Consider the following 25059-nt stretch of genomic DNA (forward strand, 5'->3'; position numbering starts at 1 on the left):
AAGGACACATTAGATCCAGCAGAAAGCTGAATCATTTACTGGGTGGTAGTTCCTGGATCTGGATACACGATTTTACAGAAAGATTAAAAAAAAAAAAAATCACGAGGGACAAGCAAAGCAGATCTCCACACCACAAAGATGTGTTTTGCCCTTCCTTCCATTCTCTTAAAACAGCTCCAAAGGAGGGAACAGTGGATCATACATGGATGGAGCCTAAACCAAGATTTGAATTTACAGGGGATTGCCTGAAACACCAGAAACACTATGCCTTAGTCTGTGCCCTGAAAACAAAAGATTCTTGTACTGGCAAAACACAAACTCTTTCGCAAAAGGGGTCTGTATTTTTTATGCAAGGGTGAAACTGAAGAACTTTACTTCAACAAAATATGTGGTACCATAAACTGGAGTGGCAGAGTAAGCAATAAGCCTACAGCAAGGGCACTTCACCCATACCATAGCCCTAGTCTGGAAGGAAGCAAATCATACTCGCTTTTCCTTTCTCTATCCAGATTTCATCCACTGAACGTAAAGACACACTCACCTGTCCTTTGGACAGTTAAACTCTGAAAGGATCAACATCTTGTTACAGGGAACAGGATACACCAAAGGATTCCTAGGATCCTTCTAGGAACTACCTCCACACAGTGTCAGCATGGACATGCTCAGTTGTCCAGTAGTCAGAAATTTCTGGTGTTAATCTGCTAGCTGCTTAGCTTGGTAGATCTTCAGTTTAAAAAAAAAAAAAAAAAAATCTAAACTGCCTAACTTTCCTACTAGAGTCTACAGGAGTACAAAGGTCCCATGCTCTCAGGTTTGGATTCTCTGTGGGAAATCTACAATGAGACTCTGCAGTGTCTAACTTTCAGACAGCTACATGCTCTACTAGATTTGCATCTGGGTCTCTGAATATACATAACTAATTGGTCTTAATTACCTACCCCGCACAAACTGTGGGACTGGGAATGCAAGATGTATTCCCAACTTCACTGAGAAATTAAAGGCAGATCCCAAACATCTGCAGAAATGACAATGGAAGATAAGCTGGACAGCATGAAAATTTAGTGATAGCAATCTACCATTTTCCACAGAGCACCAGGATACAGTATTGGCATGCTTTTTAACAATGAAAGAGTGCATTATTAACATTCCTAAGTAACGCTCATAACACATTCCCCTCTCACTGCAAAAACTGAAGCAATACACCACTACGGTGCATTGTACACAACTGCTTCCCACTGAAGCAGTGGGAAGTGTCTTTGTGCTTGCATTTTATGCAATCAGCATATGCTTTCCTCGAGTATCAACACCCCATCCTGTACAACATAATCTGCCCCATCTGGTCTGTCATTCAGTTTGCCCATCATCTTTAATCTCTTTGGAAAGATTTCACTATTTTTCCTTCTTTCATCAATCACTGCTACTTTGTCCCATCATCCATTAGCCAACTCACGTAAGAGCCTGTTACCTTGCACGTATCATTCTTGCTTAGGCTGCTCACCCCAAGCCTTGATCCCAATATTCCTAGTTAAAATTCTCCGCCTTCCAGCCCCCTGAGAATCAAATTTTTTTCCTGTATTCTCTCTTCCCTGTGAATCCAATTCAGGCTCTCACTTAGCTATAAAGAACTTGCCTCTCCCTAGCATTTTCTTGTTGATCACCCAGCAGCTCTCCCACATGTAGCCCCACACTAGACAACTGCTTTGTGCTCAGCAGCACTAGCGTTTGCAGAAGAACAGAACGCTGGCCAGCATTCCCTTTATTCCCCTTCTCCTGCTATATGTATAGCACATCAAAGATCACAATAAAGCACGAAGTTGCCCCTCCACATCCAATATATATAGAAATATCCCAAGCAACTTGTGTGTTGTTTTCAAAGTGTGCTCGGGATTCCACGCTCTTTTACTGTCAGTGTACATCAGCCAGTGCAACGCGAACTAGGTATATTCTGATAAATAACAGCCCAGCTTTAAAGAAATGTCCTGGTATGAAATATCTAAAGGGAAGATTGTGTAGCTCTACAGCAGCTGCTGTCATCTTCTGTTCTTCCTTCCAGCTGTCCATCTCACAGGCAGAGGTCTTCCAGGTTACACTGCCACAAAATTCAGGCAACAAAGAAAATTCATACTCCCACTATCGGCCCTCTCCCGTGAGGAATGTACCCACCCTCTGCTGCACGATTAGGAAACTAGATACTCTTTTCTCATCTACAGAATAGCTCTGTGAGCAGGACTGAACAGTAATGCATTATTGCATAGTGTATCTGCCACCTGTAAAAGATATAAAATCATTTATGGGGAGGCATAAACGATTGTAGCTTGATGAGCTGGCAGGGCCTGTAATAGACAGGATGTTGCAGAATGTGTGCCTGAGCACATGTGCAGAGTTTCAATTCCTTGTCCATAACAGACATCAGATTCCTCTAACTGGAGAAGAAATGTTTACTTATTAACTGGACATTAGACTCGGGCAATAACACAGGGGTAAGCCCAGCACCCGTGGCCTTGTGGCTGGCAGGACTCTTGTTTCTGAGGACCTCCTCTGGAATGAGGCTGGCCCAGCTAGGGGGGATTCCAGGGGATTGCAGAGCCCGATCTAGAGCTCTGGAGAACTAGCATCAAGCATGATCCACAACTTTCACGTCAACAGGATCGGCACTAAAGAGGCATGCAGGCGTATCTCAGGAGGCTTTTGATCTGCGCAACTCCTTTTCTGCTCCTTACTTGGCAATGTTAGAACTAGTGTTTAACATCTTTGTGCTAATGCCTGTCTTCGCAAAAAGCTTTTTCAGTTCACAATGATGTTCCCTTTTCAGCTGATGTACAATCTTTGGCTGAATAATCCCATTTTCCAGGGTCAAGAACAAGAACCTAATACTATCATTAATAAGCACCTGACATTTTGATCTGAGAAAACTCTCAAATAGCTAAGAAAAAGAAGAATTGTCTATGTACATCAATATTTTTGGTAACAAGTTTTGCAGTTTTTAAAGCAGTGATCTGTCTAGTCTTCAGTAAAAATATTTATACAATAAGACTTTTTCTTTTTTTCTCTTAACTGTAGCATACAGGAATCAAATCCAAACTGCCATCAATGAAGTTGTGACAGGTTGAAAGTAGGACTGTGGAGCATTTGATGGTAGAAATAGTGGTCTTGAAATTACTTAATTCAAGATGCACTATGATAGTGACATAAGCAGACATACCTGCCTCTGAACAGCGAAGAGTTAAGAGCATTATACAGGAGGAACAAAAACGCTCAATAGAAAAAGCACGAATACAGTATAAAGCCATACACAAATCAAAGTAATCTTCCTTTGTTAGGAGCTGATGAGTGGGAAGCAGAGGAGGAGAAAAAACTTGGGTTTCATGATTTCAGATACAAGCCTATCAACTTGAAACAGTCCTGAGATAAATGTAATCGTAGGATGGATAAGGTAAGACATTTCTAGAGAAAGTGCCTTTACAAGGACATGGGTAAGATTTCACGCAAAGTGCTGTGTAAAAAACTGGCCACTGGCTTAAAAAAAAAATAAAGGTGGGGGGAAGGTAAAAAAACCAAACAAACAGCCCCTCCCCCCAAAATAAATAAATAAATAAAAAAAAAACCTTAAGTTTTCCTATCTTTTTTAACCATTCAAAATTTGGTCAGAAGGTTCAGGAACAGAAAATCTATCCTAGAAGGAAATGTATTGGGAGATCCACATAGCATAGCACCACCTTCCAGATCCACCTGAAGGAGCTGTAGGATCCATACATAACCTGAACAGATACCAGTGCAAGTTCATGAAATTTTCTCTCAATCAACATAGCACAGTGCTCTGCTCTAGGTAACTAGCCCTGTAATACTGCCTTCATTACTGGAGCTAACTCATTTAGAAATTGCTCGGAAGAGTCTCTGCACAATTCTCCATTACACTAACGCAGCTTAGCGAAAGAACTTGGTTAAATTTAAAGCAGAAAGTGAGAAGGTATATGGGAAGGTATGATGGGAATGCTCTACTCACATATGAGGATCTTGTTAAGCAATCACATCATATAATCTCTTCAGAAACAAACTAAACTTCATTCACCCAAATCCCCTGTAAGTCATCCTGTTTAACTTGAAGTACAGTCAACAGCAGACAAAAACTAGGAAACGCCTACAAATCACAGAAGTTCTAGAGTCCAGCCTGTTAGAGTCTAAAAATAGTATGGAGAACATGAAGTCAACTCAATTTTAAGGCAGGAATTACTACTACTAAAAAAAAAATTCAATCACATAAAGGAGAGACCCAGGTCCTCAATCTTAATTAAGATTAATCTTAATTAATCTTTGTATCAGTTACTGAACGCTTGAAATCCTATAGACAGTAGTTACCAATAACTAACTGGATCTGCTGTGTTACTTAAGAAAATTGCAAGAGAGCAAATCAACTGATAATTCATTCAGTGGAGGCCATGGGAGGGCTAGAAAACAAATTCTAAGAGACAAAAGAAAGACTGAAGGAAGAAAAAGATAACTGTGGGAAAACAGACTCAATTACAATGAGAAGAATGAACCTTAAGTTTTCTCAGGCTAGAAGTGAATAGAATTGAAGCAGGTAATACAAAGAAGACAAACAAACTGGCAGATCTTGGAGATAGAAAGATGACTTATGGGCAGGGGAAGGGGAAGAAAAATGGTACTGTAAGAAGGAAAAATATAAACTGGTTACACACAACAAAATGTAGGCCAGGCTGTCTTCTCCTCTGAAGATTTGAATCTCCGTGAAGTACAGACTGAATGAACAGACTGAGCAGGTTAGAACAGTAATTCAAAACATTTAAAAAGGAGGAGTGAGGAGGGAGTAGAAAACATTCTGCACAAACAAGGAAAAGCAGAAAATAAAACACAAATACATATCAGATCCAGTGGAGGAAGTAAGGAAGAATAAAAACAGAGGAGGGAGGAAGCAAAAAATCAAAGTCACAAGGGAAAAAAATAAGCACAGTTGGATGGAGAAAAAATTCCCTAAGATAGACAGAAATAGAAAGCATATAACAGAAGAAACAACAATCTCAGAATTCAGTTGTACACCAAAAGTGACTTCCGTAACATAAGGAAGCTTGTGTTCCTATGGAAAACACTGGAATATAAGCATACCATGAAGGTGGAGAATGTCTGATTTAAAAAATAAGAAAGTTCCACACAAGGAAACAACTCCCAAATAATTTTTTTTTTTTTTTTTTTTTTTTTTTTTTTTTAATACATAGGACATTTCTGTTGATGTGTTATTACCCATTCAAAATATTCTGATTTCCTGCCTGGAAAATCATGAGACCAAGGGAAAAAAAAGTGTCCTTGCTTTGTACCTTTGAGCATTTCAAATTTCTCTCTGCAATAGTGACACGTACAAAGTTATAAAAGGTAAATTAAATTGTGCAATCCTAGCAACACTGAGGAAATAAAGTGTGACTTGTATGACTTGCAAGAAAACTCAAATGGAAACATCTTAATTACGCTGTCTTTAACATTAAAAATTATTTACTGTCTGTATGAACATTTTAGATAGTAAAATGACATCAGGTTGCACAGCACTCTACAACCATGATTACGTGATTGTTGTGACCGTATCATGACTTGCATAATTGTTTTGAAAGATGGACAAGATCTGCTGAATGAACACACACCAATATTGACCTGTCTTTTCTACTGGCATTTGCACACACTGGTATGAAAACATACCAGTTATCTAGTCAATGACAATCCTAAACTAAAGAGCAAGTATCTTTTCAGGCAGAGATTTCCCACTGTTATCTGTTCTGCTGTGCTTATACCTGCTACATGGCATCTTCATCCTTCACAACATCCTGAAAAGCAAGTCCTACTGGCAACTGAGGCACTAAGCCAAGAAGTTTTCAGCTGTTTATCCAAGAGCTCTTTGATTTTGAATCGTTTCTTGAATTCTTTGAGTCACTTTGCACTCCATCTGAAATACAAGGTCAGGGCACTGTCTTTTTTTGTGTTTGCTCTTTATTTCTATGGCTTTTGCCATGGGTGATGCATTACTTGGTATTACAAAGGTTTCAGGATGAACACTTCTATCTATTTCAAACTTGGGATGCAGATTGTTTCTTTGCTTTTTGAGGCTCCCTGCTATCCACTGATATGCAAGAGTTTTCACTCCTCCTCCTGCTCATCTAACATTTCTTATGTGGTATTTGTTAAATCTAATGCTCTCAGGGGATTTTAAGTGATTAATCTCCCCCCCCCCCCCCCCCGTCAAATAACTCTTTGTTAGAGTCATCATTACAACTGAATGGTGGGCAAACAACAGTGAAGAGGCAATCAGTTAAAGCAATACATTTTATTGCCAGGTACCATTTTAGGCACATACAATAAAAGGTACCATTTAGGCACACACAGTAAAAGGTGGTTTAGATAACAAAAAAAGTCCACCCACCTGTAAATTGCTATTCAGATTATTATTTCTTCTATATTTTTGAATCTCAAGAAGATAGCAGATAATCCTTATTCCTGGGGCATCCCTGTTCACTTGCTCCATTCTCCTTACAACACTCATTTAATATCACTTAAAATCCGGGAAATCATACTGGATATTTCAAAATTTGAGGAAGATGACCCCAACAACCTTCTATTTAAATCTCTCTTTCTCTGTGGTACCACACCAGTCCTCCTTCTGAATACTCTGACAAAGCTTACAAACAATTCCAAAGCACAGAACTTTCAACTTATATTTATTACAGATTTTTACAGAAAGTCATTTTACACCAATAAACTTGAAAAAAAAATAAGTTAAATGTAAAGCTTTCACCATATAACTTAAGTGTTTCAGAACAATTTTATTTTGCTTATTTCATTAGGTGGCAAATATTGTACAAAACTGCCACAGAAAGTGATATTTGAGTACAATTTTAGATTAAACTCTGTACCTGAAGCACTGAATATTGAGCACTTTAAATGCACTAAACAATGAAGCTATGTAATAGCACAACCCAGATGTCAAAATATCTATTTTATACACAAGTTTAAAAGCACTTCAAAAAGTTCCATGGACTCCAATTGATATCACACAATTTACTTCAAAAGATACTTATTGCAGAGTACCTATGCAGAGTACCTATACTGAGTAATTTACAATACTGTTCTGAGGGCTGTGGAAAAAAAGTAGCATATCGAAGGTTAATTCCACTGATTAGCTCCAGCGATGTCAATAGAATTTTTGCCATTGATTTCAAGGATGCAAAGATTTATCTACTCATTTTTTCTATTAGATAAAAGGTGTAAGGGCCAGCTCAGAGACTTGCAAAACAGCAGTCTGAAAAATACTTCATAAGACACACGCGCAGCATGACAATGAAATAGTTATCATAGATTTCAAAACTACAGCCTTTAGCACTATTCCATATGAAAGTCACAGATAATTTGCAGCAAAAGCAAACCAGAACAGAGATGAGAGCACCACTGTCAAACTTGACTGGGTTTCTTTTTAAGGCTATTTAAATATGTTTTGAGAAGACAGATATCAGTACTTTTGTTTTCTTCTCTTTTCTTTGGGGGTATTACATCTACCCTGGGAAGTATGGCATCCTGCTTTTAACCAAGTTGTTAAAATACATTTCAAATTAAGTGGTCCTGTTCATGTAACTTGCTTCAAAACTACAGATAGGCTCCAACAGCCATGATCTAAAGATGCACAACATGCACATCATAAACTACATCATGTGTAGTTTAAATATTTAATGATGAACATTACAACTTCTGAGCTTAAACAGATTCAGTATAATAATTTGTCTCATCTTGATAAGCTGAGGTTTACCTGGGTTTTATTACTAGAAAACTGTAGCAGAATACTTGAACATATACTAAACATTGCACCTCATCAGGCTTTCAAACTTTTATGTTAAAGTTATAATTTGTTGATAAAAATTCCAAACAGGACAGCTGAATATAATGTTATTAAAACCTTACAGGATTTACATTTCAGAACAAGAGGTGCAAATGTGATGTTTTAGCTATTTTCATGTGAAGTGTACAAAATGTTATAGGCTTTAGGTCCATTCTAATTAGCATCAACTAAGTCATTTAGGTTTTCTTTAATGTTAGAATTACCTACAGTATACCAATGTGGTTAGGTGCAAGCATACTGGAGCTTACTTTATCTACAACTTTGAGCTGGCCAGACACGTGCAAGCTCCCGTCCAGAACCTGAATTAGAACTATATACATTCCCTCTAAGAAGTGTTATTAGCTTGAGAACAGTGCTAAATTAACACAGCTCCTAAGTTTCTAAAACAGAGGTGTCTTTCTGGTTACTAAGCTTGTACTTGTCTGCAGGCTTTGGGACAGATACACTCCTCACAACAAACGGACTTCAGAAATACATTCTTGGTAAGATGAGTAACTTGCTGCTTCTGCTGTACTTGACAAAGCAGTACTTTGTAGGATCAAACATTAATTTGCTTAAGAAATTCAAGGCCTTATAAGCTAGTTTATCCATCTTTCATTTCTGTTCACAAAATGTAAAACAAAAAAAGTAAAAACAATGTAAACCATTACATGCAAATTAAAAGCCTGAACAGTCTTTGGTGTTGGGAATCCTTTTGGCAACTGTTTTAAGTGAAGGATGTGCCTTTCAAACATTTAGAAATTCAGATATTTATCTGAATTACTAAGCACATACAAAAATATGAAATAGCAGCATGCTTTTTCATTTTGAAAACTTTTTCTGGGGGAGCAGATATAGTCTGCAAGTTTGCTGCTCACTCTTAACATGTTTCACAATCTGTTCAGGATGAAATGTAATCAAAGACCACATTTAGGCTCAGAGCCTCATGATAATTTTAAGTGAGTTTAAGGATGGACCACTAACTATTTTCTTGGCAACAGCCCTCACACTGCAGCTCAGTGAGGTGGCTGAAAACTAAATCATCAACAGAAGATTAATCTTCTGCCAGATTGGTCTCTTCATCGTGCTAAATCCCTTTCAGCAGCAGCAGCAGTCTCTGCTGCTCTACAGGAGAATCATTGCAGTAAGAAATGAGCAGCAGCAAAACAGTGTTAGAGTTGAGAAAGTCATTAATTCAAAGAACCATCACCTCAACTGAAGAGGCACCACTTAGAGCTGTGGCGATCTGTTAATCTCCTTTCCCCCAAAGCTTCTCATCTACTTAGCAAAAACAACTTGAAACAATTCACCTTCTATAAGTGTTTCGGTAACTATTATGCTGTTCAAACCTTTAAGCCCATTGCTTATGGCATTTCCCATGCAACAAAGATCTTCCATAGCCAAAGACTTTAGACAGATGTTCTTATAAATTTTACAGACGTTTTTCCAAATTCAAATCATACTTAAACCAAACTCCACACAGTGTACTACCCTAAGCTTGTACAATACAGAAAAAACTATAAACCCCCAACAAAATCATGCAAAACAAATCAGAAAACTTACATTTCTAAACACAAATTAAACTGAATATAACACCAAAATAATACAGTTCAAGGTCTTGATTAACAAAGTATTTGCATATTAATAATTTTTCTCTTCTTCTTTTTTTTTTTTTTTAAAGGTCAAACTTGAGATAAATCAAAATAAGTTCCTGCCTTCCCAAATCCTGGTCCTTCAGATACCAAAGGAAATTTGAGCTCTTACCTTGTATTTCCCAGTTATTTTAGAGTAAATATTAATATTTAGATATTGAAAACCTTTGTATTTCTTTCCAAATGAGAATAACTCAAATCCCTCAAATTACTATATTAACATGAAAGTGAATAAAATGGGAAAACATCTTTAGAATTTTTGCATTAGTGTTTTAAACAGATATTTCTGGTTTCATGGTCCATTTTAAATTGTGTGAGATCTGTCAAAGTAAATCTTCAAGTTTTATCACTGTTCTTATGACCCAAAAGAATTTTGATTACCAGTTCTCTTGCTTAAAAGGCATCAGTGGAGATTTACATCATTCTGTCAGCACAAATTAGATAAAAAATTGCACCAATCCCAGCTCTAAAAAGCTTCCATACTGTTAGGTGTTATGCAGTTATGTAAATTGTAAAAACTGTATAATTTTTTAATGTACGATAATCAAGCTAACTTTAGATGCATGTTAAATATTGTAATATAATGGCAACTAATCATCTGATAGAACCAAGAAGTGCCTTGCACAATAACTTGTCATCTTCACTTCCTCTGAACTTCTGTATCTTAATTTTCCATGAATCATTTCAATCCTGGACATCAAAGTAGTCAATTACTGGCTCTTCTTTTAATGATTTAGGTAAACCATTGTTTCCAATACTCCTGAAATTAAAAGAATATTAGATGTTACTCACCTACATAAAAAGAAAGATACAAAATACATCGATACAACTGCCATAATGCATGCACACTGTATCAGTAGATGGCATGCATTACTAAATTATGTTTTAATAAAAATATTAGTGCTCAAAACAGTAACATCCTAAAAATCACAGTTAACAAAGGTGGTAAATATATTGTATTAAATTAGTATGTATAATGTGTGTGGCTGAATTGATAAATTTATTTTAGGGCCTTACCAGCAAGTATCATTTACTGCAATATTTACTGTGCAAGCAATAACACACTGAAGCCTAGATGTTCAAATGCCATCTTTTTAAAAGAAAGAGCAAAAGAAATACAGAAGCAAGTCATTGGTCAAATCTGCTCACTATTAAAAGCAAAAGTTACTGAAAAAGATCTACAGCAACACTAAATGCAAATATTGTAAAGATCTTTGTCACAAGACAGTATCAGGTCTTCCAAAATATTTTCTAGAAGAAAACACTCCTAAAGAAACTTCCCTTCCAAGAACTAAAATTAATTGGCTAAAATGGTTTACAACTTTGTCACGTGATCCCCTTCCAGAAAGGGCACTGAACAGATGAGAATCTCATAGAAGTAAGTGGAAATAAAGGAAAGCAACCTGCTAGGAAAAAAAAAAAAAAAAACAAAAAACAAAACAACAACAACAACAACAAAAAAAAAAACTCCACAGGTTGAGTTTCACACTAAGCAATCATTTCAGATATGGTGTTTTGCTCTAAATGCCTTGTTCTAAAACAGTTAATTTTCCAGAACTGCCTACTTCGTATTCCAGAAGCACCTAGAACACCCAATACCTACTGCAATAGTTGCAGCAAAATTAAGCTGTCCCTTCTTCCAAATGAGAGCTGTCACCTCCTTCCTGACATGACATTATTTCAAAAGCTAATTTGGAAATAACTAGAGGGAATGCAAGGCGGGGGGGAGGGCGGTTTGAAAGGTTTAAAAACAACAACAAAAAAAGAACAGAAGGTTAAGCTACTTTTTAAAAAAATTTATTACTATGAGATGACTACAGGTACGTGAAGGTGGCAGGTCATAAAAAGTAAAAACTGTTCTATTAGACTACTCAGCCAAGAAGCTTTATATATCTCTTCTTCAGTAGTTTTCAGTATCTGAGAAAAATGTAGTTCACCTTTAGCCAGCTGTGTAGTGATCTACACAGGAAAAAAATTTATGAACTGTCCAAATAAATCATTATGCCACTAAAACATTACTAATTTTCTTTTAAATAGTTAAAGGTTAAGGGGGGGGGGGAAGCCCCCAAGCCCTCATCTTCCTCCAATTGTCTAACATTCATATTAGAAAAAAGGAGAAAGAAATAAGTCCACAATATTACTGCTTTTAGACCACATAGTTAATCCTACATTTTGTTAACACTTTTCAATTTTAGTTCCGCGAAAAGAAAATCTCAGCGCGGGCTGCAAGCTCCACAGTGGTGTGGGCTGAGAAAACCAAGAAACAGTGAACTCTGAACAGTTCCTCAGTGAACTCAGCACTAAATAAAGAGCACCATTTTACAATTTCCTTACTTATCTGTTTGTTTGTAGTGAGGAATAGGAGGTGGAGGTCTGCTCTGCATTTCTTTATCTAGCACAGAAGTTAAGGTATTGCTTGGACAAACAGATTTCCCTCTAGAGAAAGAAAACAGAAGGTTATGTTGTTTACATGATCAATTGGAAATTATATTCATTAAGTAGTAAGGGCAAAGAAAGTTACTTTTACAACTAGTGGTCCGGTTGTCAGTGTTCATATTTGTATATTTAAAAAAACTATACAAATATTTAGCTTTCCAACTGTGAATGGAGAACAGATGACGTACAAATTCAATTACTGAGAGTAAGACATTCACTATCCGAATGTCTCTTGGGCAGTATGCCTATAGAAGACGCAGAAGTAGTTTGCTGTATTCGAGTGCTGGTGCCCTGACTGCTTTCTCCACATGAATCTGTGAAGTGTCAATATGATCAATTGTTAAAAACACTAGAGGCACAACACTTGTGTTCTGGGTAACAGATACCTATTCTTTCACAGAGTAGATTTTATAGTTGTCCTTTCATAGAACAGATATATGATCAGAACAACAATTGTAATAGTTTAGCTTGACCTCCTTTGAACACAGTTTACTCCATCTTTGCAAGATGACATCTAATGTTTTGGAATCACGTTCTCAAACTCTGACATTAAATCATGTTGAAGTAATCGAGAAAAATCAAACAGGATGGCACTCCAAGGAAGTGTGGCAAAGCCATGCTCTCGGGAACAATGAAGCAACAGTGCCTCTTTCTTGTCAGTTGGTCCAGGCACACAAGATCCATAAATCACATGGGGCATTAGCAAAAAGATCTGCTCTCCCTGCCTGTCCATATCAGATACACTCTATTCGATGACCACAGAGGACACCACAGTGAAGAATGCCAGTCACGTCTAACCTCTCTGCAGTGCAAGTGCCACCCTCTGGCTGTTCCAAAAAACAAATCTAATAAAAAATTGTCCAATAAGTAGCAAACATGCCAACATGCCATGGAGCATCCTTAAACCTTGCCAGCGGTCAATTTCTTACTCCTCTTAATGCTGTCGTATTGGTATTTCAAGACCAAAATCAAATTCTACTGTAGCAGTATAATAGCCATTCTGTGCATACTAAACTGGATTGCTTTCCCATGTCTATCTGAATGCCTCCTTTTCTAAGGAATACTTTATTGCTTTTCCAAGACAAATTCTTGTTCTGCAAGTATAATCTGTACACGATATCATTTGTTAGCTAGCTATTTTTTTTTTAGAAGGAGAACAAATTAGATGGGCCTCTAAACTTGAAAATAGATACATAAATGCTATCTCCTATCCTTTGCCACCTAACCTGTTTTTATGCTTTAACCAGTTAATTTTATTCCATGTTGACAAGTACTTCCCTATTTATGACTTTATCAATTAATACACCCTTATCTTTGCCAATATATTTATTCTTACAAGCATCATCATATTTAAAAATCATCTAACACATACAAATAGCAGACTAGTGACCTTATTCTTGAATTACATATCTATGCTATGACATTGCTGTTTATTCTTAGATACAGCAAGTCACTGACCTTACTAACACTTCATTGCACAATTTAGTTACACACTGTATGAATAAGCAGCTTCTTGAAATTGTTTCAAACATGGTAATTTTATTTCTGTCCCTTATTGTGTGCGCTAAGACAAAAAGAGAGCAAGACGAACAGTATATATTCTTTACTTAGGCTATGATATCATACATCGTTGTCATAATTCTGCAGTAGCCTTCCAGTAATTTTCCAAGAAGTCATTCAATATATTCTCTTAGCCAGCCTACAGAACTCATTCTATATATCGTCTTACTATTCTTACTGCTTTTGTCTTTGATAAGTAAACTTAGAACATAAAATATGACTTAAAGAATTTACATTTTCTAACATAGCTACAATATTTAAAAATAGTTCCATTTTATTGTTATTATTCAGTAACAATTTGTGCATTTGAGTTAATTTCCACCTAAACGCAGCTTAATAAAAAAATACTAATGACTTCTGCTTAGTAAAAACAGCAAGTGACACACATACTAATATAATTTAAATATACACAAACTTATCTAATTATAAATTAAAATCTAACCTCATACTAAATTTTGTGTAGTTTTATTTATATATATAAAAAAACTATATAGAAAAATCTGTCTACAGATAAATATATAAATCTGACATCTAACTATTAACATCTAACTGAAATCTAACTAAATGTAACTTAATAGAGGAAAAATATCCTAGCAATTATTTTGTTCAGTAAAAATAGCATACATCTTATCTAAAATTGTGATAACAATTTAAATAGAAGTTATGTAAATCAGTATATGTATTAAAATCTAACTCTCATGTTAGCAAAACAAGTAATGCTATATTCAGTCACTGTGCACATGCAATGAATAGGAAGAAATAGAAATCTTTGAGGAATGCCGAGAACAGAATGAAATAAATTGAATCAAACCACTTGGCTTTCTGGCAACTACTAGCCTTTGGACTAGAAGAAGCTGTTGTCAAATACTCCAACATCATTCTGGAGCTTGAGTTATCACTTGTCTGAAGCTTCAATAACTTTTACATCTTGAAGAAGTGGCAATGAAAAAGACAATTAAAAGCAGCCTTGGATGAAGCCACTGAAGTGAGGAACATCACTATGCAGCTGAAGCAGATAGAGCAGTCAATGCCTTTAAGAGTGGCAGAGGTCAAACAACACACCATGCATTTTTTGCATTATACGCTGTTCCCTGAACAACATAAGTAAAGGAGCAACTGTATCCTCTCTCTTAATATCATAGAGGAAAGTTTTCCATTCTCAAGATGCAGAAAGCAAAGCCTTTGTTTTTAAAGCATAATTATCTGTCCTTTCATTTCTCTGACACTTTCTCTTCTTCACTAATCTCTTATTCCCCTTGTTCCCTCCTCCACTTATTTTTCTAAACTGAGCTCTTTCAAGTATGATCTACCTTCTCACTTTCCCTGAGTAAAAACAAAAAGAGGTAAAGTAGTGCCCCATTTCTCTTGAGAATTCAAGACTGTAGCAAAGCTACCAATCCATACACAGGCTCAGCAGCAGCTCATGGCACTAGCAGTAGGGAAGGTGTTCACTTCTTATAACAACAGGCAAGATCCACAGATAAAGCAACTGGCTGTCAAAGATCATAATTTGACAGTGCTAGACTAAATCTGACAGCATTGTAACTAAATAAGCTGCTCAGTGAGCAGCAGTCAAGTAAGCCTAATTTTCACATTGACATCTAGTTAATAACCATACTTTAATACTTCAACAACCATACTTTTCCCCCAGTTGTATTCCCTTCATTTCCTCCCCTACTGCGAACTCTATTCCATGGCTCCTCTCCAAGAATCTACAGTTCTGCTTAGCTATCTCTTAAATTTACAGCAATTCCATCTTTCTCTTTGTCTATTAACCAAAGATGGAATATATTCTGTGGCAGGTTCAGAGAGAAAATAAATAAATTCCAGTAACAGACTTCTTCAAAGAAGGTGCAAGTTGAAGTGGATCTTCTCTATGCAGCAATTAATTTAAAAAAATTATTAATTTACTATTATACTATGTCAAATTTATCTGAGGGCAAAAAGACAAAGCTACTGATGAGATGAATAGAAAGCAGCCTTGCAAAACCTTATTTTCTAACTTTTTCACTTTTTAATCTGGTTTCTTCTCTGAAGACTTACCTGACCATTGGAAATAGAAGATCATGAAATTTTGACTTTATTCTTTACTCACTTCAAATTGCTTTTAAATTAATTCAAATGGAAATTAACACATGTTGCAATGACACTAAATAAACTAATTCACCTAAGTGATACAAACATCCAAGTATGTAAGCAACAGTTAATAAACAAAATGAATTACATACTTCACTGCAGTGATAACAACATTACGCTTTGGTTCATTGTCATAGCTCACACTTTCAATCCCATAAACCTGAGCTAACTCATGGATGATTCTGCGATGATCTCTGTTCATTGGTGGGTAACAATGACTCTTCTTTGTATGCTTGCCCTGAATTCAAGATAAAAAAAAAAAAAAAAAGTGAAGTTTTTTCTTCTGTGGAAGAAAAAAAAAGTGCTTCTACTTCTAAACTTTTGCCACCACAACATTAGTACAGCAAAATGGTTGTATCTCAGTATTAATAGAAAACTCATCTAAAAAGTCCATGTAACTCCCAGCAATGAAGTAGTGTTTTCTGTTGATCACACCACCTCAAAGCACAGTGGGTGTATATATGGGTGTGTATATATATATATACACACCCCACACACATATGTCTGTATTTAAGTTTAAAATAGAAATTATGCATGTATTGACAGTTATTTTCACCCATTCTACTCATATCCCAAAGAACCAGTATACAGTAGTCTTTCTGAATTTTTCAGAATGATTTTCCAGTTTAGAATCAAATCTAATACTAGTGGTTTATTTTTCAGACTGACTTTGCGATTCACATACTGTACATTACTATGAAGGTATCAGATTTAACTACTACTTTCTTCTACCAAAGTAGCAATTTATCTCTAAAATCCACTACATAACAGAAGTCTACTGATGTTATTAAAAAGCAACAGAATTGAAGTTTTTGTTTCAGTTAAAAACTGCTAACAGTTGATTTGACACTGATTGCTACATAAGCAGTAAAAGAATACACAACAAATGGGCCTTCTTTCAAATGTTTTGGGTGATTTACTAACAATAAATATAGATAAGCAGTGGGCCCTCAATGCCTCAGTCTGCTGCAGGGACTCTGACACTCTGCTTCAGTCTTTGCTTTAGTCTTCACCACGGTCTGCCAGGACTTTAGACCTGCAGACAGGGCTTAAGTGGAAGAAGAACTACCAGTAGGAGAAAAAGTTCAAGTCAGGGATTTCTTGAGAAATAGCTTATACAAGTTCATGGGACTATATGCAGTGTATTTAAGGTTACTGAGAAGAGATCACCCCAGTGTCACTGTACATCCACTCTATTTTTGAAAGGCTGTGCAGATTAGGGTAGGTACTCAACAATTTGGAGAAAGGAACCTATGTTCAAAAAGAGCAAGTGAAACAACACAGGGAACTACAGGTTGATCTACTTCACTTAAATCCCTGAGGAAAATCATAGAGCAAGTCCTTTTGAAAGGCATTTTTAGGCATAGGAATAAGAAGGTCTGTGGGAGAAGCCAGTGTGGATTTACCAAAGGTTTTCAAGATCTGACTGGACAAAGCCCTAAACAACCTGGTCTGAATTCAGTGTTGATCCTGCTTCAACTAAGAGGTGTGGTTACATAATCTCTGGAGATCCCTTCCAACCAAACAGAATGATCTCCTCAACATCTTCTGACAGCCTATGCTATCTTTAACATCCAAATGCAAATGTTTGGTTAGTGCATTTCTGGATTACACAATGAAAACTGATAAATTGAAAGCAGTCACTTAAAAAATGTCTCATCTAACTCAGTAAAATGAAGAACAACTCATTTGAGAAACAAGTGTCTTAAGAAAGCATAATTTTGATAAATCTTAAACCACATAAAATTAATTCACACCTATCACAGTATTGCACGAAGTAATTTTGATGCAATACTGTGCATTTTTTCATTTCTAATAATCCAGGAAACTTAAACTTAATATAGTCTAGAAATGTCACCTTTTTAAAACAGATTAGATTAAGTAAAAGAATAAAGACTTGGAAATTATTTGAACTACTGCAGTAATCAACATGCAGGTTCTTAAAATCTTTGCTTGGGTCTTTTACTGTAATACTGATTACAGTTATTTAGAAAGAGGAATGCTACTTAACAGTAATCCCATTTGTCATAATCCCTTCCCCTTCTATCCGACTCAGCAAGAGATTTAATCACCAGTTCTTACAGAGAAAGGCAAAATGAGGAGAAAACTCATCTTTTCTGCTGAGACAAAGAAAATACTACTTCTGCTATAGTCACCAAGTTCCTCTTAAGAGCACCACATGTATCAGAGCACCACATCAGGTATATATTGTAGCTATCCTGTAAGTGGAGGATTAAAGCGTGCCTCTTCTTGGGCTGTAAAATAGCTAAATTGAGAATAGTAACAGGACCTGAAACTTTTATCAATCTTTTCCAAGAGAAACTGCTCTTCAGGGTAACACCACATGCTATCCAGAGAGAATTTTTCCTCAGCAGTAAATAGCAATAAACCTCCCACTCATTACAACACTAAGTATATAAACAAATATTTGCATGAGGAAAACTCTGGAAATTATGTACTTATTTATGATTACTAGCAATGCTTTCTTTAAAAAGTGGTGATGGTTCCAGGCTCAGAAAGAAGAACAGAATTTCTGTATATATAGAGGCAGACCTGGATGATACAAGTGCTTTTGTATGTCAAAAGTGACAACTTTGCTTTGCTAGATTAGTACATATTGATGGGTATAGGGGAACACATGTTCATGAGACAAGCAAAGTCATATAAACAGCTATGGCTGAAACATTAATGCTGAAGCTTGTAAGTGGAAAAAAAAGGGTCAAAATCCTTATTATTACTCATTTACCCAGTTAAACTGAAGTTGTTATCCCCAAAGGAAGGATGCAAAAAAAGTGAAATGGGTAAGCATAAGCAGTTACAACCTATTGAATAATCAGTAAACAAGACAGTACTGATATAAACAGAGCTACATGAATGCTTGACAAACTAGCACACAAAATACTTTGAGTACAAATATGTAAAACTCTGTATCTAGAAACAAAGAACACAACCCACATTTTGAGTGAGAAAGGATTTAGAAGTCACAGTAAACAGACAACTGAATGCAGACTCAAGCACAAGAGGATTTAGGAATCATGGCAGAAGAAAAACTAAACATAGTCTTCTACCATAATGCCATGTCAACAGTATTAATCTGATCTTTAGACATAGAAAAAGGGCAGCTGACATTGATATGGAATATACTATTAAAAAAAAAAAAAACAGTTGAATACTTTGGGATACTAAAATACATACTATTCTAGTGTCTGTGCTCCAAAATATTGGTGAACTGAGAAGGTACAAGAAAAGTTTCAAAAGTCTTTTAACCAGGACAAAGTATTTGTGGATGACAGCTTTATATAATCTGTTTAGCCTGTCAATAATAGTTAACCTCAAAGGAACCAAGTATGATAGGATAAAAGTTGACTAAGTTAAAAAAAAAAAGAGTTGCCCATTTATATTCACGTTTGGAATAGAATACTTTATTTTTTGTTTCCAACAGACAAACTGGCAGTATTCAACCAAAAGAGGAATATAATGCAAGGCAACACTGACACAATAGCAGCAGCCCCAGCAGCTACTCATTGGCATGGGTAAGATAAGCTCCAGTAGATTAAACAAAAAACCCCCCAAACATACAAAAAACACCCCACACAGTTCCTGTTCTTTGCTGATACTTGGCTTAGAGTTCCCAAATACTGCGTTTACCAGTGATATGTGACTTTAGAAAAAATAAAGCAAAAACATGAGCGTAAAACATCCTTATCGCTGGCGAGAACATGGCTTTGGAAGAAGAAATGAACTTGTGGGTCTCTGACTATCTTGTTCTAGCACACAAGAGATCCCAGAAAAAAACTGCATCAGAAGAAAATGCTTAAAGAAAACAACTTTTTGGGGAAATACAGAGAACCATAAAGCACTGTCTCAGGACTCCCCTACCATGAAACAGATCCATAAATAAAAATGTGAATCTATCTTATGGGCCAACATAAAAGGTTCCAGAATCAGAAGTGCTTAAGCTAGAAAGTGCAGTGGAATTAGGAAACTTGTGATGTTTCATTAGCCCTTCAAACAGGACTTATCTAAAGCACTCCTGGAAAAAAATTTGTGGGAATGCAAGGTAAACAGAAAACCCATTAAAGAAAGCCTATAGATGCATAAAATTTAGAGGCTTGACCCAGCAGTGAGGAACCTGCTTGGCTTGCCAGACAAGACTGAAACAAGCCAATTAATTCAACTTGGTCAAGCTGGCCAGAGGCCTCAATGAGAAGCAGTGATAACACTTATCCAGTTCAGAGATATCTTCAAGACAATACAAATACCTGTGCTTGCAGGATGAAATATGACATGGGGGCACAAGGAAGCCTTTGAGACTTCAAGACATAAAAGGCAGAGAAAAGGTATGCCATAAGAAGGACTAAGAGCAGTATCCTGATATCACAGTGCAATGCACTTTATCCCTCTTATGTCATATACTAAACAGTTTGGAAAGAAAAGAGACAGCATGCCCTCCACACATGCTGCAAAAAGAAGTAACTCTAGTCTCAGGTAGCAAGGCACAAGTAAATTTTCTGTTACATGTATACACAGATCACCTGTATAAGTACAGAAAGTTTGTGAGCAGTGCAAAGAATGCATTTCTAAAATGGTCCTCTAATCAGGAAAGTGGGAGTCATGACTTAAGCATTTTAAGGAGTTTGACAACCTTGTGAAACTCACTCACTATGTAAATAGAGATTTCTGGGGACAGGACATTAAGATTGCAATCGGACTCCTCAGGTATTGATTGGGTTGACCCACTGAAGGCTTCATAAAAGAAGAATGACTTCTTATCTGCATCTGAATTATAATGTACGGATTCCAAGCTTCAAGACTTGTTGCATATCTTTGGTATCCTGAAAAGAATCTGTCCCCTCTCAAGTATAAATTTGACTTCTGAGGACTTCTTGTACTTTATGGAATGGCAATTCCCAACTGCCTGCAGGGCAGGATGGTGTAAAACTGATCCCTTAGGTACTGAGCTGTCATGTGGGCTTAACTGGTTCATCCTAATCATGATAAAAGCTTAAGTAACCATCAGGTGATTGTGCCTTTAGGTCAGATAGGGAAAGGACTGTCACACATACAGTTTTTCATTTTTCATTCTCTTCTATAATGCAAGCACTCTTTTCAGAAGACACTCAATGGTTTACTTTGTAGAATCATTATTTAACGAATGTTTGGCTACTGCTGAGAACTAAAGCTCTGGAGATGCTCCTGAGCTCTCCTGTTCTGCTGTATTTTATATTACTAATTCTTTGTATATTACAAATTCAAGACCTATGCTTCTTTTTTTTTTTTTTTTTTTTTTTTTTGGGGGGGGGGAGGCATATATTATGTATATTGATCAGGTATTAATGTAGGTATGTATATTGCTATAGGTAGTTATCTTTATATATATAATGTATAATACAGATATACATTAAGTATATTTTAATGTAATATACTTTAATATGTATATGTATATCTTAACAGGACAATTACAGGCAATATAGTGTTGGAAAAGGTTTTTGTAAGCTGATAACAGATGTTCAACGGATCTCTTACTGAATATCTGAGATTGCAGAGGCCTGAATATAATGAAATATAGACAGCTTATTTTAGTCTTTCACTCCAAGGTGGAAAAAGTGAGTAATATGAGACAGGTAGAGAAGCACAGATTGTTTAAGAATCACCATACATAAGAAAAGGAATAAAGTTAAATAACTGACATAGAACACTCAGGGAGAAAGAAGAGACGGGAGGAAGGGAGAAAGAAAGGGGGTTACTGCTTTCTATGAAATGTTACTGTTTCTTGAGCTAAGGGCAACTGAGTATAGCTTGCTTTACAACTGTCCTCTTTACCTTGCATGTCAGGTCACATACGCTGGCCTTTCAGTCCCAAAGGCCTAATTCTGCTTTCACTAAAAGCATATGATTGTGTCCATTTTACATGACCCTTCCAGGTACCCTAGAGTATGCCAAACAACTGTGGTAGAGCCTACAAGGCCTTACTAACAGGGCTAATACAGATACATCTGCTGGAAGATATCCATAGATTCCTGAACAAGTTCCACTAGCAGGGTCTGGAAAACTTAGGACTTCCTCCTCAAGCTCTTTGAGCCCTTAAAAGCCTTATTTGATGATTAACAATGTATTAATGGAAAGCCAGAAATGAATCATTGCCTACTGCTGCAATAAAGCCTAGCACTCATTGAATCTTTAAATGAAACTTAGTTGTCAAATTGATCCTGAACTATGCCTTCTAAAAATGTTGTTCTATCTATGAATAAAACATGCACTTCATTACAGTCCAAACAAATCTAATGTCAGTTCATAACTATTAGAATTCTAGTAGATAATATTCAAAATCCCCCAAAATACAAAATACCCCAAATCTTCTTTTAGTAGCTCATACAATATATAACTACTGACCTTATTCACAGCCTCCACAAGCATTCTCATTTCCTTCTCAATATCACTGACAAATTTTAAATCTTTCCTGCAAGAACAATACAGCAGGTAAATGAGATAAAAGAGACCTCATATTTGATGCCTTCATTTTTTGTAACATTATCCTCAACAAGAACAAAATTGAAGCAATCATTTTACTGAAGCAATAACAAGAGCAAGTGTACATTTTGGCTTATACATTATTCTATTTATTTAGTATAATAAGTGTTAGTATGTTATCACTGCTACAAAAATCTTGAATTCTTTTCCCTTCAGGCCCTGAAATCAAATCTAAAACAGTATGATACAACTTTACTATGTGATGATACAACTTTGCACTTTCAAATATATAATTTAGATTTGAAGTCATCTTTCTAGCATCTTTAAATTACTTCCCATTAAGGAAATCCTTTAATTATAATACAAATTAGCATGAGAACTGAGATGGGGCAAACAGTGGATTTTTTTCCTAAGAAAGAAAATGTGCACTGACTCTGGTCTTCAACACATCCAACATAACAAAAAGGGAGGGAGATGCATAAAAGGCTACCTACAAAGAAACAAAAGGCCCTTTACACAAGATATTAAGGAGTTTATAATCTTTTTTTTTAAACCCTATTTAATCATAGAGGAGTTCAAATCCATCAAATTTAAGATATCCTTTATTTGAAGAATTTCCCTAGATTAAAAAAAAATAGATTTTTCCCTTGGACAATCAGAGGTATATTTTATAGGTCAAACGCAAATTATTTCTTGAAAGAAAGGAATACTATACTATGTCAGGCTGACAATTTATCCTGGCTTCTTTTGTACAGACAAGTCTTAAATTATTTCTGCTTCGACAGCTTCAGCATTTTTGGTGGTGTTAAGTCATAACTGCTTTATAGCTAGTGACTGGGACAACAAACATACACGGCAATCTGACTTGCTGTGGACACTTTATGCCCATTACTAAGAAAGAAGAACAGATCCTGCAAAAAGATTCATCTCAGGTTCTCTACACTGCAAGTTGGTGGTTGAGAAGAAAATTCTATATAATATTTCTGAGAGAGACTCAGTTTTTGATATATAAGGCTCAGATATGTTTTACACTTAAGACTGAACCAGGAGCTTTCAACCTGATTAAAACAGGAATTGCTAATATCCCAGGCCTGGGCCATAGTAAGTCTGCCCTTAAGTTTCAGACATCACAGGTACCTTTAGAGCCATGGTCAAGCTTACATACAAGGGTGAGTGTTGTGCTCTGTTCTTCAATGTGCAGATAAACTAATTCCAAAAGTAAGGTTAATCTTTGTTAGAGCACTATCTTTGTGAAACACCACTTCGTGAATGATGTCAGAATTTCATCTGTCAAGAAGTGGATGCATTACCACAATTTTGGATGTTGAAGTGAAGGTAAAACTACAAGATTAAGTGGTCTCAAGCAAACATGCAAAATGGCAGCTTGTCTATCAAAATCATCTGATCACTAGCCTGATGTACACAGTGCACCCCTGAAAAATCTTCAGTTTCATAATAGACATTGTGGATGGACACTGCACAGAATTATCAGCATCTGTGCATGTCCTGATGAAAAAACTATTAGCTTGGGAGAATTCCAGAAAGGACCTGGACCTGTAGAGTTAAAAAGAAAGGGCCCTCCAGATACATACAGTATGAATTACAGAATCAGCCCATGAAGTGTGAGGCTTTGAAAAGAATGTTACAATCATCACCTCTAGCTAAGAAAAAAAAACACTGACCCTCTCAGAAACATCTTAAGTCAAGTCCAAGGAGTCAGAAAGCAAATACCACATGGAGCATCAGCCATGAACATCCAATCCAAAGAGAAGGCCCATGAGCATCAGACACTTAAGATTTAGAAATCCACTGAGAAATCAGTTCAGACAGGAAGATATGTTCAAAATCAACCCTCCAGAAGCCTTCAAAACAGAATTATCAGCTGAAAATGATCAATGACATCAACCAGGTGGACATCTTTTCAAAAATATTTGGAAAGACTGACCAACATCTTTGAGCTTCAAGAAAGTCCAAGAGTGTCAAGGCTGAAGAATTCAAATAGGAAGACAAAAACAGCAAGCATACCATTCTGAGGATGGAGTGAGGAAGAAACAATTGACTTATAGAATGTCATCCTTTAGGAAAGTTAGATGGACTCTGATAAATTACAGAGAAACTCATTTTATGGGCAATATTGAACATCCACAGTTTCACTGCCTCTTTAAAAAGTAGAAACAGGGCCTTGTTCCCCTTCGCTTGTTATATACTATACTGTAACAGAGTTGTAACTACTCAAATGTGTGACTTGCTAAGGCAAGTGCTTTCTGTGCATTTGTCCCTCCAGAACCTTTCATACATGAGAGCTCGAAAGAACATTAACTCTGAGCCACATAGTGATCTAAGCAGGCTCCAACCTACAGACTGTCTGCAGAGGCTCAGCAATGCAGATGGTGGGAGAGACTGAAAATTTGCTTCTCCTTTGAAACCATGGAGAAGATTGAGAGCGCATAAAGTAGGTACAGGAAATTTTAAAGAAATGATAGACTTCACCATTCCTTACAGGTTTCCTTTGAAAGGGATATCCTCTACAGGCATCTAGATTGCCCTGGAGAGCTCTGAGCTCTCTATGTAGCATGAGCCTCACAAATGAAGAGCTGAGGCAATCTAACACAAAGATATATTTGCGTATATCCACCTCAGTGTGAAGCACAGCATTTGAGGTAGTCTGCTCCTTTGCCACTAATGCTGAAAAAGCACAGGTAAATTTTTCTTTAGAGTGTAAAACTTGCCTTTGAGGTCACCAGATAAAATTGATAAAGTAAAAGAGAAAAAGTAAAGTCCCTTTTTAACGGTATGCAGTTTTTCCCTTCCAAAGTAGGGGGCATACCTCACTAGGTATGAGTGCTCTGAGAGGAGTGCCAAGTTAACATACAAGCAAGCATTCTCCATTCCAAACTATATGATGCCATGAACACTCACTTCACTGACTGGCAGAAT

At 36.4% G+C, this 25059-nt stretch overlaps 1 protein-coding gene across 3 annotated transcripts in view; it reads right to left on the minus strand.

Annotated features, from left to right (window-relative positions):
* Positions 1 to 9484: 9484 nt before the first annotated feature.
* The window catches only part of NFX1 (nuclear transcription factor, X-box binding 1), a 56793-nt gene continuing 41218 nt past the window's right edge, over positions 9485 to 25059 (minus strand). The window contains exons 21-24 of one of the 3 annotated variants that reach the window (XM_062569780.1): positions 22045 to 22111; positions 15744 to 15889; positions 11854 to 11955; positions 9485 to 10279 (exon numbers count right to left, since the gene is read on the minus strand). In XM_062569780.1, the coding sequence (XP_062425764.1) occupies positions 10204 to 10279; positions 11854 to 11955; positions 15744 to 15889; positions 22045 to 22111 (391 nt within the window). In that variant the 3' untranslated portion in view covers positions 9485 to 10203. Of the gene's footprint in view, positions 10280 to 11853; positions 11956 to 15743; positions 15890 to 22044; positions 22112 to 25059 lie in introns of those variants that run through there. The other 2 variants (XM_062569781.1, XM_062569782.1) reach the window with 2 other exon arrangements.

Source organism: Rhea pennata, chromosome 2 (assembly GCF_028389875.1).
Source record: "Rhea pennata isolate bPtePen1 chromosome 2, bPtePen1.pri, whole genome shotgun sequence".
Classification (NCBI taxonomy): domain Eukaryota; kingdom Metazoa; phylum Chordata; class Aves; order Rheiformes; family Rheidae; genus Rhea; species Rhea pennata.